Source organism: Orussus abietinus, unplaced genomic scaffold (assembly GCF_000612105.2).
Source record: "Orussus abietinus isolate OABI.00-Male unplaced genomic scaffold, Oabi_2.0 scaffold28, whole genome shotgun sequence".
Lineage (NCBI taxonomy): Eukaryota > Metazoa > Arthropoda > Insecta > Hymenoptera > Orussidae > Orussus > Orussus abietinus.
The window spans coordinates 283566-297517 of NW_019394431.1; the positions used below are offsets into that span (position 1 = coordinate 283566).

General features: G+C 42.9%; 3 protein-coding genes across 3 annotated transcripts; 1 reads left to right on the plus strand and 2 right to left on the minus strand.

Annotated features, from left to right (window-relative positions):
- Positions 1–4326: 4326 nt before the first annotated feature.
- On the plus strand, positions 4327–7309 carry LOC105701243 (tubulin alpha-1 chain). The gene is made up of 4 exons (XM_012427825.1): positions 4327–4370; positions 4806–5028; positions 5866–6695; positions 6845–7309. The coding sequence occupies exons 1-4, from the start codon at positions 4368–4370 to the stop codon at positions 7139–7141; spliced, it is 1353 nt and encodes a 450-aa protein (XP_012283248.1). The 5' UTR covers positions 4327–4367; the 3' UTR covers positions 7142–7309.
- Positions 7310–9230: 1921 nt separating this feature from the next.
- On the minus strand, positions 9231–13876 carry LOC105701240 (NHL repeat-containing protein 2). The gene is made up of 9 exons (XM_012427815.2): positions 13418–13876; positions 11827–11993; positions 11584–11743; positions 11043–11458; positions 10738–10967; positions 10420–10645; positions 10133–10327; positions 9938–10051; positions 9231–9848 (listed from the first exon to the last, which is right to left on the minus strand). Exons 1-9 carry the CDS (start codon positions 13653–13655, stop codon positions 9453–9455), a joined length of 2142 nt encoding a protein of 713 aa, XP_012283238.1. The 5' UTR covers positions 13656–13876; the 3' UTR covers positions 9231–9452.
- LOC105701245 (DNA repair protein SWI5 homolog) lies at positions 12407–13411 on the minus strand. The gene has a single exon (XM_012427827.1). The coding sequence runs from the start codon at positions 12847–12849 to the stop codon at positions 12487–12489; it is 363 nt and encodes a 120-aa protein (XP_012283250.1). The 5' UTR covers positions 12850–13411; the 3' UTR covers positions 12407–12486.
- Positions 13877–13952: the final 76 nt, after the last annotated feature.

The window sequence follows — 13952 nt, forward strand, 5'->3', positions numbered from 1 at the left end:
CGCCGCACGCTAACGATGTCAAAGGAAGGCCCCGCCGGGGCGTTTGGAATTTTCCTGGGAGGATCCGCGACCGATGCCGATTATTACCGTTACCGAGATCGATCTGGATCGAAAATCCAGCAAAACCTTCTCTCCTCGCTAAATTGAACGAATTATAGCCCCCATTAATGGACGGTTCCATTAAAGAGTGCTCCTAAAAAATATTGGAAACTCATATGCACGGGTACACCGGCGGAAATGAATGCCACCTCCGAGGAAATGACTCTGCAGAGGTACGGAAGGAGGACATTCGCGTCCAACAGGGTACATTGTAGGTAGGAAGTGAACCTCGGGATCATCAACGCAGAAGCAACCTTCTCGCTAAATTGAACGAATTATAGCCTCCATTAATGGACGATTCCAGTAATGAGTACCGGTTAAAAAAAAAATCGGATGCTCATGCTTTCTGTACTCTGGCGGACGTGATTCCCTTATATGAGAATGTAACGTCACAAGTGTATTAAGGAAATGCATTCCTATCCACCGATGTACATCGAAGTTAGGGAGTGAATCTCGAAATCATCACCCCAGACGCGGAAGAGGATCCTTGGCTCTGCAACAATGGGTCCTCTAAAAAGATTTGTCAATTTATGACAATTTTTGCCTGCTTTCCTGACTTTACTTTTATTACTGGCGGGCTTTCGGCGCTCCGTTTGTATCGTTACTTCAGAGTCCACCTGGGAAAATGACGGAATTTTGGAAAGGCCTAATTTGGTAATGTAATAAAAACGGTTGGAAATACGAGAGCGAGTTTTTCTACCAAAAATTGAGGATCAATGGTTTCGAGCTTTTGCTGGGCATTGGAGACAAACTTTGGTACCGTTTGTAGGGTTTTGTTGGAAGCCACGTTTTCGAGTTCTGGGTCCTGATCGGAACCACCGCGTTATCGACCTCCTGTGTCCTGGATGTCCCGATTAGCGAGCTGCCGCGGAATGGCGCTCTTTTTCTCGGGCTCTTTCCGATCCGAGGGTATTCAGGCTTCGGTGGGATTTTTTCCCCTCCCGGGAAGCCGAATGGCCGAAGGAGTAACAGGTTGCCAAGCGGAACGCGCTTAGCGATTCTCGTTGCAGGCCGTTGCCGGCGCCTCGGCGCTCCGATTCGAGATCCTCGACTGGAATATCGATGGCTTCGAGGATTATGCGATCGGGTTGCGCTATCGGCCCACTTGTTCCATCCCTTCCAGTACCAACAGCCTAATTGCACTCTTCAAACTAACCACCCCTCCTTGCCTATCGAACAATTCGTTAAAGCGAATCTGCCGAAAATTAATTTCTAAACTTCCCAAAGTCACATCTCATTTACGAATCTTCACGTTACTCTAATTTAAACGGGTACTACTCAAAATGTGGGCTACATACATTTCTTAGTTTTTTTTAGACTTTTTTTAAAGGCTTTTCGGATCACTCGAAATTCCAGGTACAAACCTCTTGAAGGTTGATGAATACCTATTTATGGTAATGAATAAAATACTTCCCCCTTATTTGGAGATATTTCAGGGAAGACGTGACTTTAGTCTCTGGCCATTTTGAGGCTGCACGAGGGAGGGAATTTCTACTCCTTAGCCTTCGTCATCCCTTGATAATGACCCGTCATCCGAGCGAACCGAAGCCAATTCTTGTGACTTCCTTCGGTGGTTACACAGTCATGCCTTCCGTGGAAAGTTACTCGAGACATTCCTTCTTAGAAAAGTCCCGTTGAATGTTAGCTCGAACCATCTTTCGAGTGTTCTGCTGCCACTGGGAGGAAATGCGAGCATTCCGGGATAATTAAGTTAAGACTCCGGTTGGATCGTGTTCAAGTGAACTTGAAGGATTGAATTTTAGCTCTTCGACTCATTTGGAGCTTCTGTGACCATTAGGTGTCGTGTTCGAGGGCGAATTTCGGGATGGCATGTTCCATGGTCATGGCACTTTGCAATGGCCACGGGGTCAGCGAGTCGATGGCGTTTGGAGTCGAGGACGTCTGCAAAAAAAGCGATACGTCTTTTCCGATGGATTAGTTTACGACGAAAGTGACTGGAACTACTGCCAATTTCCGGATCGCCGGTAAAGTCTGCCATTTTTTAATTAGGGCCCCCCAAAGTTCGCGCTTTCCGAGTCGGGAAAATAAAAGACTCGGAAAGTGAGGAAATTCGGAAGGTAATTTTCTTGGAATTTGTTGGACTTACATTGGTAATATTTACAGATTCTTTCACTGTATAAACGAAGGCTTGAAACCAGCCGGAGCTACTTCGATCAGCAATGCTCGACCGGCTAAAGCGATTCCCTTTCATTGTTACGATACCGGCGATGGATTATTCGATCCAAGTACTCTGTGTGTAATGTCCTTTCATCCTCCCCATAAAGTGAGTTCTTAATGGACCTCTAATGCGAGGCTTTCCCGGTACTGTCTAACAGTTCTTCGAAGATGCCAAAATTTTGCATAATGTTATAGCGTTTCGTTGCTTCAAATTTGGAGTAAAAATATTCGACTTGTGTAACAATGGTGTTTAAAGGTGCTCCGAATTCCAACGAAAAGTGAGGCTCTCTGGATAATGAAGAATTGTCGAAGGGGATCGACTCAACCGACTGGATATCAAAGTAGATTGAATGAGAACTGGTCGAAAGATCCCCCAAAGTTGCCGTATTGTTTGCCTCTGTCAAAAGACTCCCCAGAAAATTGGTGGAATAGGTAACATTTTTTACAGATAAGTAAAAGTAGACGTGAAACTCATTTCAAGTCTACAAGCTTCCAGTATGCTCAAAATTATATCTAAATTTTATTTACATTCATCATTTAGATTGTCAACCTTTGAACGTGACATTGAAGCGTTATTTCCCGAAAAAGAGTCACCAACCGAAGAAGAGGAAGAAGCTCCAAAACCTTTTGAGTTCGCATTTTCAATATTATAATTGCAGTCTTTACAAATCCAAATTTTCAATCCTGGTGTCATTGACTAAACATTTGTCTCGATTTCAGTGAGACAGAAAGTCCTTGTCCCTGTTTCCCAGTGCCAGCGCCTTCAAAAGAAGACATACATGAAGATCCCCTGGACGAGAAAAGTGCTACTGAAGAAGCAAATCAACTTTTGTGAGTCTAAACATCGTAATACGCAATTTTTATAGAAAATATTTTATATAGAAAAATTGTACAAAAATTATAGCCAGAAGATAGTATGTAGCAGTATGGACAAGTTCCAAGAAGCAGATGTGTGGAAGCTGTTGAAAACAATTTGCGTACCACGAAAAGATAGTTCGGATGCAGATTGTTGGACACCAGAAGAAGACGAAGAAGAAAAAGATACAAAATCAATCTGGTCGAACGATTGATTCTATTTGTAAGCCCAAAGACACTTGACACCACTTCCTGAGAAATGTATTCTAACACCCTCTCGTTCTTCTGTTTCTTCTTTTTCAGATATCACATAATTACTTATACAAGTTGATGGGGAAACGCGTTTCTCTTCGCAACTCAGACTCGGTATTTTTTATTACGTATTAATGAAAAATTGCATGTACCAATGTTCGTTACGACATTAACGTCCTTTGTAGTGTTTTTCATTGGAAGAAAGTGAGACATCCTTGGCCGCCTTCCTCGGGGAAGAAGTGGGATTAAAATCTAAAGGTGAGATTGTGTGAGCGAAAGTAGTCATGGTTACATTTATACAATTATTTATAAAACGTTAAAAAATGTAACTTCATTGGAAGCCTTACTTTTTAGCCGTTTGTATAAACGAATCTCTTTCGATACCCGTGATACTGCAATACGTTTAAAAATTAAGTCTCCCCTGCTCTGAAAGGTTACTGATTTCCGCTTCTCTCAAGCTTTGGCATCCCCACCAGCTGATGTGAAATTCATGAGGAAGCCTTGTGAAGCTAAAATCTGCAGGAAGGAGGAAGTGCAGCTTTGCGTCCCAAAGGGTCATCTGCAGTATCCGTTTAATATCAGGAGGAAAATAAAACGGAAACAAGAACCGCCATGTGGCCGCTGCGGAAAGAGCAAAAATCCTTTAAAGTCTCTCCCCTGGTACCCTCTAATATATCAAAGAAAATTGAACCGGCTCATAAATCCCGTAAAGAGACGCAAAGTATATAATCCGAATTTTTGAACGGGCCGTTTCGCTTTGATTTACAATCAATAAAAGCGGTCCATAATCTCCTCTGTACATATCTCAACGACCCTGTATACAGAACACACGTTATTACGCCACACATTCGTCTACTGTTCCCCCGTCAACAGAATTCAATTTTTCGCCCCGACATTCATTCGTTCGCGGGACGCTAACGTAGCAGCGAAGAGGTCCTTTAATCTGGTCAAGTTTCAACCGATTTTATAATCCCCAGGACACGATGGTAAGAGCAAGCATAATTGCTAAATTCCCCCCTAATGAAAACCCGTAAAATCAGGTATAGCAACCACGTATCGAAATTGAGTTGTACAAATCGCGACTCGCGACGTTCATCGCAACTCCATCTTCGTAATGAAACATCTCGGATTATTTTTCTCGGGGCGGTAATCCCCCGTAATTACTCTTATAAATCGGTTCAACGAGTGACGAAAATGTCGCTAGTAAATGCCAAATTCGCTTTTGCGTTCACATCTATCATGTCTGACATTTATTACATTGGTGAACCAATGGAATCTTTGAGGAAGCCTTTCCCAATGGAGTAGCGACCGTAATCACTGATTTACTTAATGCCAACCGACCATATAATTATTTGAGAGCCAATTGTTGATAGGTTCGTTGCACGCTTATTGACTCGAACGACTTGACTCGTTTTCTCTAGCGTGAGTGTCTATCGGTTCACGTGGGCCAAGGTGGGGTCCAGATTGGAAACGCTTGCTGGGAATTGTACTGTCTGGAGCATGGGATCCAACCCGATGGCCAAATGCCATCAGACAAGACCGTGGGTGGCGGAGACGACAGCTTCAACACGTTCTTCAGCGAAACCGGTGCCGGCAAACACGTTCCGAGGGCGGTCTTCATGGATTTGGAGCCAACGGTAGTCGGTCAGTTTCTGGTGCACACTTTCTAGTTCCGAACGTTTCTACGGCACGATTTCCTAACATAGCCCCATCCATACATTCAACCCCTGCCTTGGGATTTTTCCCGATTCTCCCCCAACTTGTCTGACAAACCGAACAAGAATTTTTAACCCTCTGCAACCCAAAATTTTCTCAAGCCAAGAACCGATGCCACCCGAAATTTCCGAATATTGACTTCTTTGATCTCTCTGATATTGACCCGATTTATTTCTAAATGTATAGTTTATAAACTAATTCCTTGGTCACAAAGGAGTGGTACTATTAATAAGACACTCAGTCTGTGCAAAATCATCAAGTAAGACTTAGAAGATACCAATGTTCGGGGGAGGGACTTTAAAATCACGTGGCGTTATAAAGGGTTAAATATGGCTATTGAGCATTGAAGGGAAATTGTGGGCTTAAGGTGGTATAAAAGTGGACTTTGAGGGATTAATCGTTGATAAAACGTCTCCCCAAACGGGGGGTACCGAGTCGTTTAACATTACACCACCTGAATGTGGAACATCTAAGGAGCGCCTTGACATCCATGAAATTTCATTTTTTACAAAAAAGTTACAGAAATTTTCATAAACAATTTAGAAAGTAAATGAAATTTCACGGATGTTAGGACCTTCCCCGGGGCCTCAATATTCACGTTGTAAAATTTGAAACGATTCGGAGAACTATGTTCGGAGAACTGCTTCGTAACGTTCATAATGCTTCATAAACAAGACTCCCCGGATTCCACTTTCATGTCACCTTAAACCGCGGTAAATTTGATGAGGAAGACTCGGCCGAGTAAAACGGGCACGTTTCCTGCAGACGAAGTGCGAACGGGAACGTACCGCCAGCTGTTCCACCCGGAACAGCTAATAACCGGGAAAGAGGACGCGGCGAACAACTACGCGAGAGGGCATTACACCGTGGGCAAGGAGATCCTGGACCTGGTGCTAGACCGGCTGCGGAAGCTGGCCGACCAATGCACGGGTCTTCAGGGGTTCCTGATCTTCCACGCCTTCGGGGGCGGCACCGGATCTGGCTTCACCTCTCTGCTGATGGAGCGTCTCTCGGTGGATTACGGCAAGAAGTCGAAGCTGGAATTCGCGATCTACCCGTCCCCGCAGATCTGCACGGCGATCGTGGAGCCGTACAACTCTCTGCTGACGACGCACACCACCCTGGAGCACTCGGACGCCGCCTTCATGGTCGACAACGAGGCCATCTACGACATCTGCCGAAGGAACCTGGACATCGAGAGGCCCACCTACACGAACCTGAACAGGCTGATCGGGCAGATAGTCTCCTCGATCACGGCCTCCCTGCGCTTCGACGGAGCCCTTAACGTCGACCTGACCGAGTTCCAGACGAACCTTGTGCCCTACCCCAGGATCCACTTCCCATTGGCCACGTACGCTCCGGTGATCTCCGCCGAAAAGGCCTACCACGAACAGCTGACCGTGGCCGAGCTGACCAACTCCTGCTTCGAGCCGGCCAATCAGATGGTCAAGTGCGATCCCAGACATGGGAAGTACATGGCGTGCTGTATGCTGTACAGAGGGGACGTCGTTCCGAAGGACGTCAACGCGTCCATCGCCACCATCAAGACCAAGCGCACGATACAGTTCGTCGATTGGTGCCCCACGGGGTTCAAGGTGCGGGTCCAAGAATGACTTTTGCAAGGACTTATCCGCTCTTCGCGGTCAAGGAATCGAAATAATGTTTTCCATTATTTTTTTTACCGCATCAGAGCGTGAGGTCCCCGCGTTGGTCCATTTACTTGATAACAAAACCCTTTTCGTAGGTCGGTATCAATTATCAGCCCCCTACGGTGGTTCCTGGGGGCGACCTTGCGAAGGTGCAACGAGCCATCTGCATGTTGGCCAACACGACGGCGATCGCGGAAGCCTGGGGCAGACTCAACCACAAGTTCGACGTCATGTACTCGAAACGTGCCTTCGTCCACTGGTACGTCGGCGAGGGAATGGAGGAAGGTGAGTTTTCGGAAGCGAGGGAGGACTTGGCTGCTCTGGAGAAGGACTACGAGGAGGTTGGCCTGGACTCCGTCGAGGGCGAGGGCGAAGGTGGCGAAGAGTACTAAGCCGTCCCCTCGGCATTGGAAGAAATGTCCTGACCTCTCTCTAGGTGTCGTCCAAACCTGACCGTGGATCGCCATCGTCCATGGGCCTTCCTCTATCCTGTTATGTAAATTCGCTGCCTCGGGAATCCATCCCAAAGGACGCCGCGTGTCGCGCCGTTGACATTGACTTTGACGAGCAAAGCCGCGCCTAAGTCGCCTTCTCCGTCTCGATCCCCGACGTTGTACCACGCTGCTAACTTTTAACCCGTTCCTTGAGTTAATAAAGTGTCGTTGACATTTCGAGGAGGTGTTTCTGTCCCCTCGCCAACGCGAGGCGTTTCTCCGTTTCGGTCTGATTTGCGACTCCTTGGCACTTCTTCTGACAGATGACGTCTTGGCCAATTGTCTTCAGGATATAACGTTACATTAGTAAGGGGATAGATGGTAAAAGACGCTGATTATTTCGCTCACAGTAATTTGTACCGACTATTTGGATGCTCTTTAGGGAAGGTCAGACCTCGTGGGGTATTACATTTTTTTTTTTGGTTTTTCTTAAAAATGCTAGGTACGGTGATGATACATCCTCCCGGAGGCTCGCTTAGGTAAATCGGGCTTCGCCACGTGCGGGATACGACGTTCGGGCAGCAACGAGGTAAAGAGGCCACGAATGTGGAATTCTGACCGAGGCAGTAACTTCGCTCCGACGATGCTTCGTTTTCGGAGCTCAAGACTTGAATTTTAAACGCGAGAGGGGAATTTTGAAGCCGTGAAAAGCGGGAATCCTCTTTTCGAATATGTCAGCCTCGCGTGTGTGCGTGGAGTAGCTTGGAATAAATTTTCGGAGAAGCTCCATCGACCTTTTTTCACCCCGCTCGGCTTTTTAGCCTTTGAAAGAGTCTCCAGGTGCTCGTCTAGGGAAATATGACTTTGAACAAAAGACTTTGCATGCCCCGCGGTTGGCACTGACTTTGACCCTGCGTCGTGCCGCTGGTCTTTAACCTGATCTTGAAGTTAATAACGTGTCGTTGACATTCCGATGAGGATGCCATCCGCGTCACCTGTCCAGTTATTTCGCGAAATGACCAACTTCGCGCGTGTGGGCTGCAGACTGGTTAGCCGGATTGGACACTTTGGAATTTAGAGCAGGCTCGAAGAGTACTTATGTCGGGGGTGTTAGAAAGTGCGACAATCGCGGGCCCTGAAAACGTTAACACGCGGAGAATCGGTCGATTTTAACTACCAATGACAAGGTCGCTCATATACGGAATCCCGAAGAGAAGCGTCACTTGCATAGCTGCAAGCTACATTTGTCAATACTCCCTTATGATATAATTAATTTGGGAACGCCTCTGTCAAATTTAACCGACCCGGGAATACCGATCGATGTTTGCTATCGACTGAACGGCAAACTTAGACCTGGTTTAATCATTTAACGAAATCGATGCACCAGGGCCCTGAGGGTCTGCGACGCAGGTGCACCGAAGTCGAGGGATTGGACGTTTCCTCGTTTTAGCGCGAATACGTTTCAGACCATATTGGCCGAGCCGGTGTCTAAGTGGGCAACGTCTGCTGGGAATTGTACCTCCTCGAGCAGGTCTCGCGATCCGAGGGAACTTTTCCCGGCGCAGAAACTATGAACCAGGAATTGGCTAACGGGGCGTTTTTCCACGGGGTAGGAAACGAGAGGATGATTCCTAGAGCAGTTCTTGTCGACTTGGGAACCCACCGTAATAGGCGAGTGTCTTCACCTTTACGGAGAAGAAATAACCGCCCGACACTGAATCTGAGTTACTGAAATTCACTCGGAGAAGAACGAGTACCTCCCAACACGTAGATGCGAGTTGCACGACTTAACGTGGAAAAATGTTTCAACTTCATTACAGTATTTATTCAACGTTTTCCATATACTCCATAATGCACCGCGTAGCTCATATTCTTAATGGATCTCTTAATTTCTATGCTCTCTGTAGAACTCTCTGTTAAATGAAATTTCGAGATTTTGTGTATAGGAAAATTTCACTCCCTGTCCTGTCGATATTTAAAAGCAATCCCATTACAATCAGACCGTGGCCCCATCGCTCTAAAGCCTCGAAATTAAAGCAGTACCAAGAAACGTTAAAGTATTTATTCAGTAAAAACATCGTTTAAAAATTCATTAGTAAGTCTATGTATACGTAATGATCGCTAAAAAGCGTACCGCAAAACCGCGCACCCTCTATATAAAAAATATCTTAAGAGGAAATAGTTCTTCAATATCGTAACAAATTACGGGGTTGGCCCGTTAATTTACTATTGTGTAAAACTAAGTACTAGCGGCCGAATCGTTGGCTCGTCATTTAATTTCCAGTTGTTTCTTTTCAACCACCTTACACGCGGCGTCGGACTGCCGCAGGACATTGAAAACCACAGTCATTCTCTTTGGTATACATTCATCGCTTCTACAAGCAACTATGTCGAAATTGATGCACAGCTTCGCCCGCTGTTCGCCCCTCGGTATTTTAACGTTTATAGAATCCTTTATATCTCCACTAAGGCTAGTCGCGCTCCAAGTATTTGAAGGTAAAATCAAGGACCATCTCTGAGGAGCTTCAGGATTCAGTTTCAAGTTATCTTTAAATGAGATATCGAATGCAAAGGAAAAGTCTCCACCCGACGTGCTAATTGCGGTGTCAAAATTGGAAGTATAATCTGTTGCGCCGCCAGTTTCTTCGGGCAAGGAAACGGACACCTGTACATTAATTGCATGTTCATTGATCGAGCAGACATATCTTTAAGACTGCAAACTATAGAATACTTAGAATAGAATTTATAACTCACAGTTGACACCTTTCCATCCTTGAGATTAATGGCTTTGATCGCGTGATTGTTCGTGTCGGCAACATAGAGAATCTCACCATTACGCGTGATAGCCAAACCGCTTGGTTCGTCGAACTGAATTTGAAAAACAGTTTTTTGTGTTAAAAGGTTCCTATGATTTAAAAGAAGAGACCTGAGAAGATAGCGAAAATTTACGGTATGCTCGTTCGTCGGTTTTCCACCTCCATACACGGTAGTACAGTTTCCTTCGGGGTCCACTTTCTTGATTTTGTGATTGTAAGTATCCGCTACATACAAAATCCCTTCTGTACGACTCCAAGCTACACCCAATGGATGCTGAAGTTTGGCCGCATACTGCTTCCCATCGACGTCTCCAAAATTATGTAAATTCTAAAATACATAGGAAACAGCTTCATCGTAGTACCTTTGTATTTCTTATTAAAAGGAATTTCCTAGCGGAAGAGACCACTGAAACAACATACGGATGGATTCTTATCGGCTCCACACACTGCAGAAACTTTTCCATCTTTCAGGTGGACACTCCTGACAGTGCTACTCTCACTATCAGCAAAATAAACAGTGTCAAAGTCTTGAGCAACAGCCAGACCCGATGGCTGTGCAAGACTTGCAGCATGAGGATAACAATTGTTGCGATTTTCTTCCCGGCCATTCCCAACAATAGCAACACAAGTACCAGCCTTGTATTCCCTGTAGTTTAAAAAAAAGTGATGTATGACTTTAAAGCCTACATATTAAAAATGAGCTCTAGTAATGGACAACTAAAACTAAAAACATCTTACTTATTTTTCCACCAGGTTGTGTCTTCTAAGAACAAAGCCCAAATCTGATGAGTTCCAGCAATTGCAATTAATAGAACAGGCACTGTGCGTTCACCCTGACTGTGTCGATAAATTGCAACGTCCCAAGGAGATGACAATTCTTGATCTTTTCCCAATTTTCCGCCTGTGTAATCCTGGCCTTGGCTGCCGATACCAGCCACAGTGCTAACACTTCTAGTGCTCAAATCTATCTGCAATACTTCTGTTATATTATTATGCACTCTTTCACCGAAATCATTGTAAATGCCCCGAGTAAATGCACAAACCTTTCTGATAGCGTGGTTCTCGCTATCTGCAACGAAAATCGATTGATCGATAGCACAAATGCCTTGTGGTGCGTTAAACCTGGCATTTTCAAAATTTCCATCTTTAAAGGCAGGTGCGTATCCACCAATCACGTGTTCAACCTTTCCATTGTTATCCATAATTAAAATTCTGTTGTTTCCAGTATCGGATACGATCACCTGTTCTGTATTTTTCATCTCGAAAGTGTGAATCTTTCCTGGGAATAGAAGAACGTCTTTTGACGCCGGCAATAAATGCTGTGCTGGTTTCAATGGTAGAGAGCGATTTGATATTTGGTCTAGAGACTTAAAATAGGACAAAGCAACTTTAACGTAAAGTAATAACTCTTCTTGGTGACCCTCTCCTACTAAAATGAACAGAGGCTGACCTTCTGGTCCTGAAATGTAAGCCAATTCTTAATTATTAACATGTAAAATGTATTATAATATAGACAAAGCTTAAAAACAATAAATTCTACCGAGTGCTTAGATAAATGCATAATTGTTGTGCATATATATCTACCCAATATAACAAGACTCGGCCAACAGGATATTCCAATATCTCTCCACATTGTCATCTTTGCATCGTTAACAACTGGATGTGCTATGTTGTACCTTTGAACTGCGGACAAGATTTTCGTCGAATCTCGCTCGTTCGAAAATTTAGCACTGTGCACGCCAACCTATGCAAAATTTAGATATTTTAAAATCGTAAAGAAAGACCAAAACCCATATTTAAATATTGTTATTTTTTTGAGATACTGACAACAACGAGTCCATCTTCAATTGTGAAATTTTTCTCAAGTACATCCAAATCTGGCAATATGTGCATGCAATTGATGCAGCAATAAGTAAAGAAATCCAGTACCACAACTTTGCCAGAAAGATGATCCCGCAGCGACAATCCTTCCGATACATTGAACCATTCTAATCCTGTTCAAGCAAACAAAAGACATGTTTAATTTCTCTCTTCTCATACTCATTAAAATGTACAAACTCTGCATTAAGTTGTAATATGTACCTTATAATACACATAAATATTGGGTAATACAAAATATATTTTAGAAGAGTTGAATTTAAATTTATTCATTCATTCCATCTTATGTTTAGACTATTCGAAGTTCTTATTAAATATAAAGATTAAATAAACTACTTAGCTTAGCAAAATAAAATTCTATATCAAACCGTCATGTAAACAATTTTTAAAATAATTCTTATTTATTGTTTGGATTAATATTTTTTGATGCTATTCGTTTTCTAAACCATTGACCCCGATATCTTTTACTATAGTAACTAAATGTGTAAATGAAAAAAGCAGCAGCGGTAAATACAAAGCTTCATTAAAATGATAGTACAAAATTCATAAATATTTATTTTCATCGTTATAAGATTATAAAAAATCAATAAGTATACAACATAAATGCTTTTAATCTTCTGTTGTTGGCAGTCCAAATTCCTCATGTAGACTAGTGACGGTAACACCATGCATTTTGGCTAATTCCCCTAGCACAAGTTGTGTGGCATCTTTGATAGCATTGTATTTGTGAAGGCATTCCATTGTTTCATATTTAGATGGCTCTGAGCTCAACCCTTGTTTTAATTTCTCAAGTTCTGCATCCAGATTCTTCTCATTTTCCAAAAGTTTCTGGTATTTCAGCTGTTCTACTTCCGTTAAAGGATCGCTACCTCTCCTTTTACTGTGCTCTTCCACCAGTGCTGTCTCAAAAAGCTCATCCTTCTCAGTTTCTACATGCGATTCCTTGGTAATATCAGTACCTTCCGATGACATAGTATCTATTCAACGATTTGTATCAAATCTGAATCGAATCGAAGAACTACTTCCTGTTCAAAACGATAACGGAAAGTGCAGGAATGATCATTTAATATTTTTATTGTAATACTAATTATCTATCTACACACAGATATCAACAACCAATTGTAACCTAAACTGTGACTCCAAAAAGTAATTCTGCTCAAATGATTCAATAAAAAAAGGCTCAATGACCGTAATTCTTAAAAACTGGGATAAAAACACTAAAAACTGTTCTCTTTTGTTATACAAAACAAATAATATAACACTAACGGTTTATTGTTTTAATACTCAATCGGTTTTAAAATAGCGTAAAAGATGTATTTTCCAGAGATACTTCAGAACTTCAACTTCATTAGCATTATTTATCAATACGTCGTGTACAGTAACCTAATTCCCAAAAATGGACTTAACCTAAAAGTACTTCACTAACGCTCCGTCATCTCATTTCTATACCGTGCATTGGAAAAGCAATTAAATGTTAGTGAGGAAATCAGCAACAAGGAACAAATGCACTGGAAAATGATTATTTAAAGAAGCTTATAACCTTTTTGAAAGTCGTTAACAGTAATTCCAATGTCAGCGTACTTCTTGATGTGTTCCAGGGCGAGTTCTTGTTTCAACTTGCCATTAGCAAGAACTTGAAGAAGTCGCCGATTCTCCATACAAACATGTGTCAATTCTTCTACAGTGGCTTGTACGCTCATTTTTTTATTTTCCTGGCCGCACATAACGATAGCACTTCTAGTCGCAAACTTCACGAAACGCCGTAATAAAATTCCCATCTAATTGTGAATAAGGCTTATTCTGTTTGTGGCAGTTTAAAAGCCAATTCTACGTAATCGTATATACGGGAACGTCATCAAACGACCATAAAAAAAACTAATTCATAAAAGGAATTAGAGAAGTGAGTGACATCTGACGAAATGATTTCGAAAAATATTACGAATAGGTTGAGTGAAAACTAGACATGTAATAAGTTAGGCATATAAATGTTACAAGTGTATACGTATGTGTGTCAGCCCCATTTATAAATATTGTGTTTACGTTAATTGTACAAATTCTGACCTCACTTTGGATCT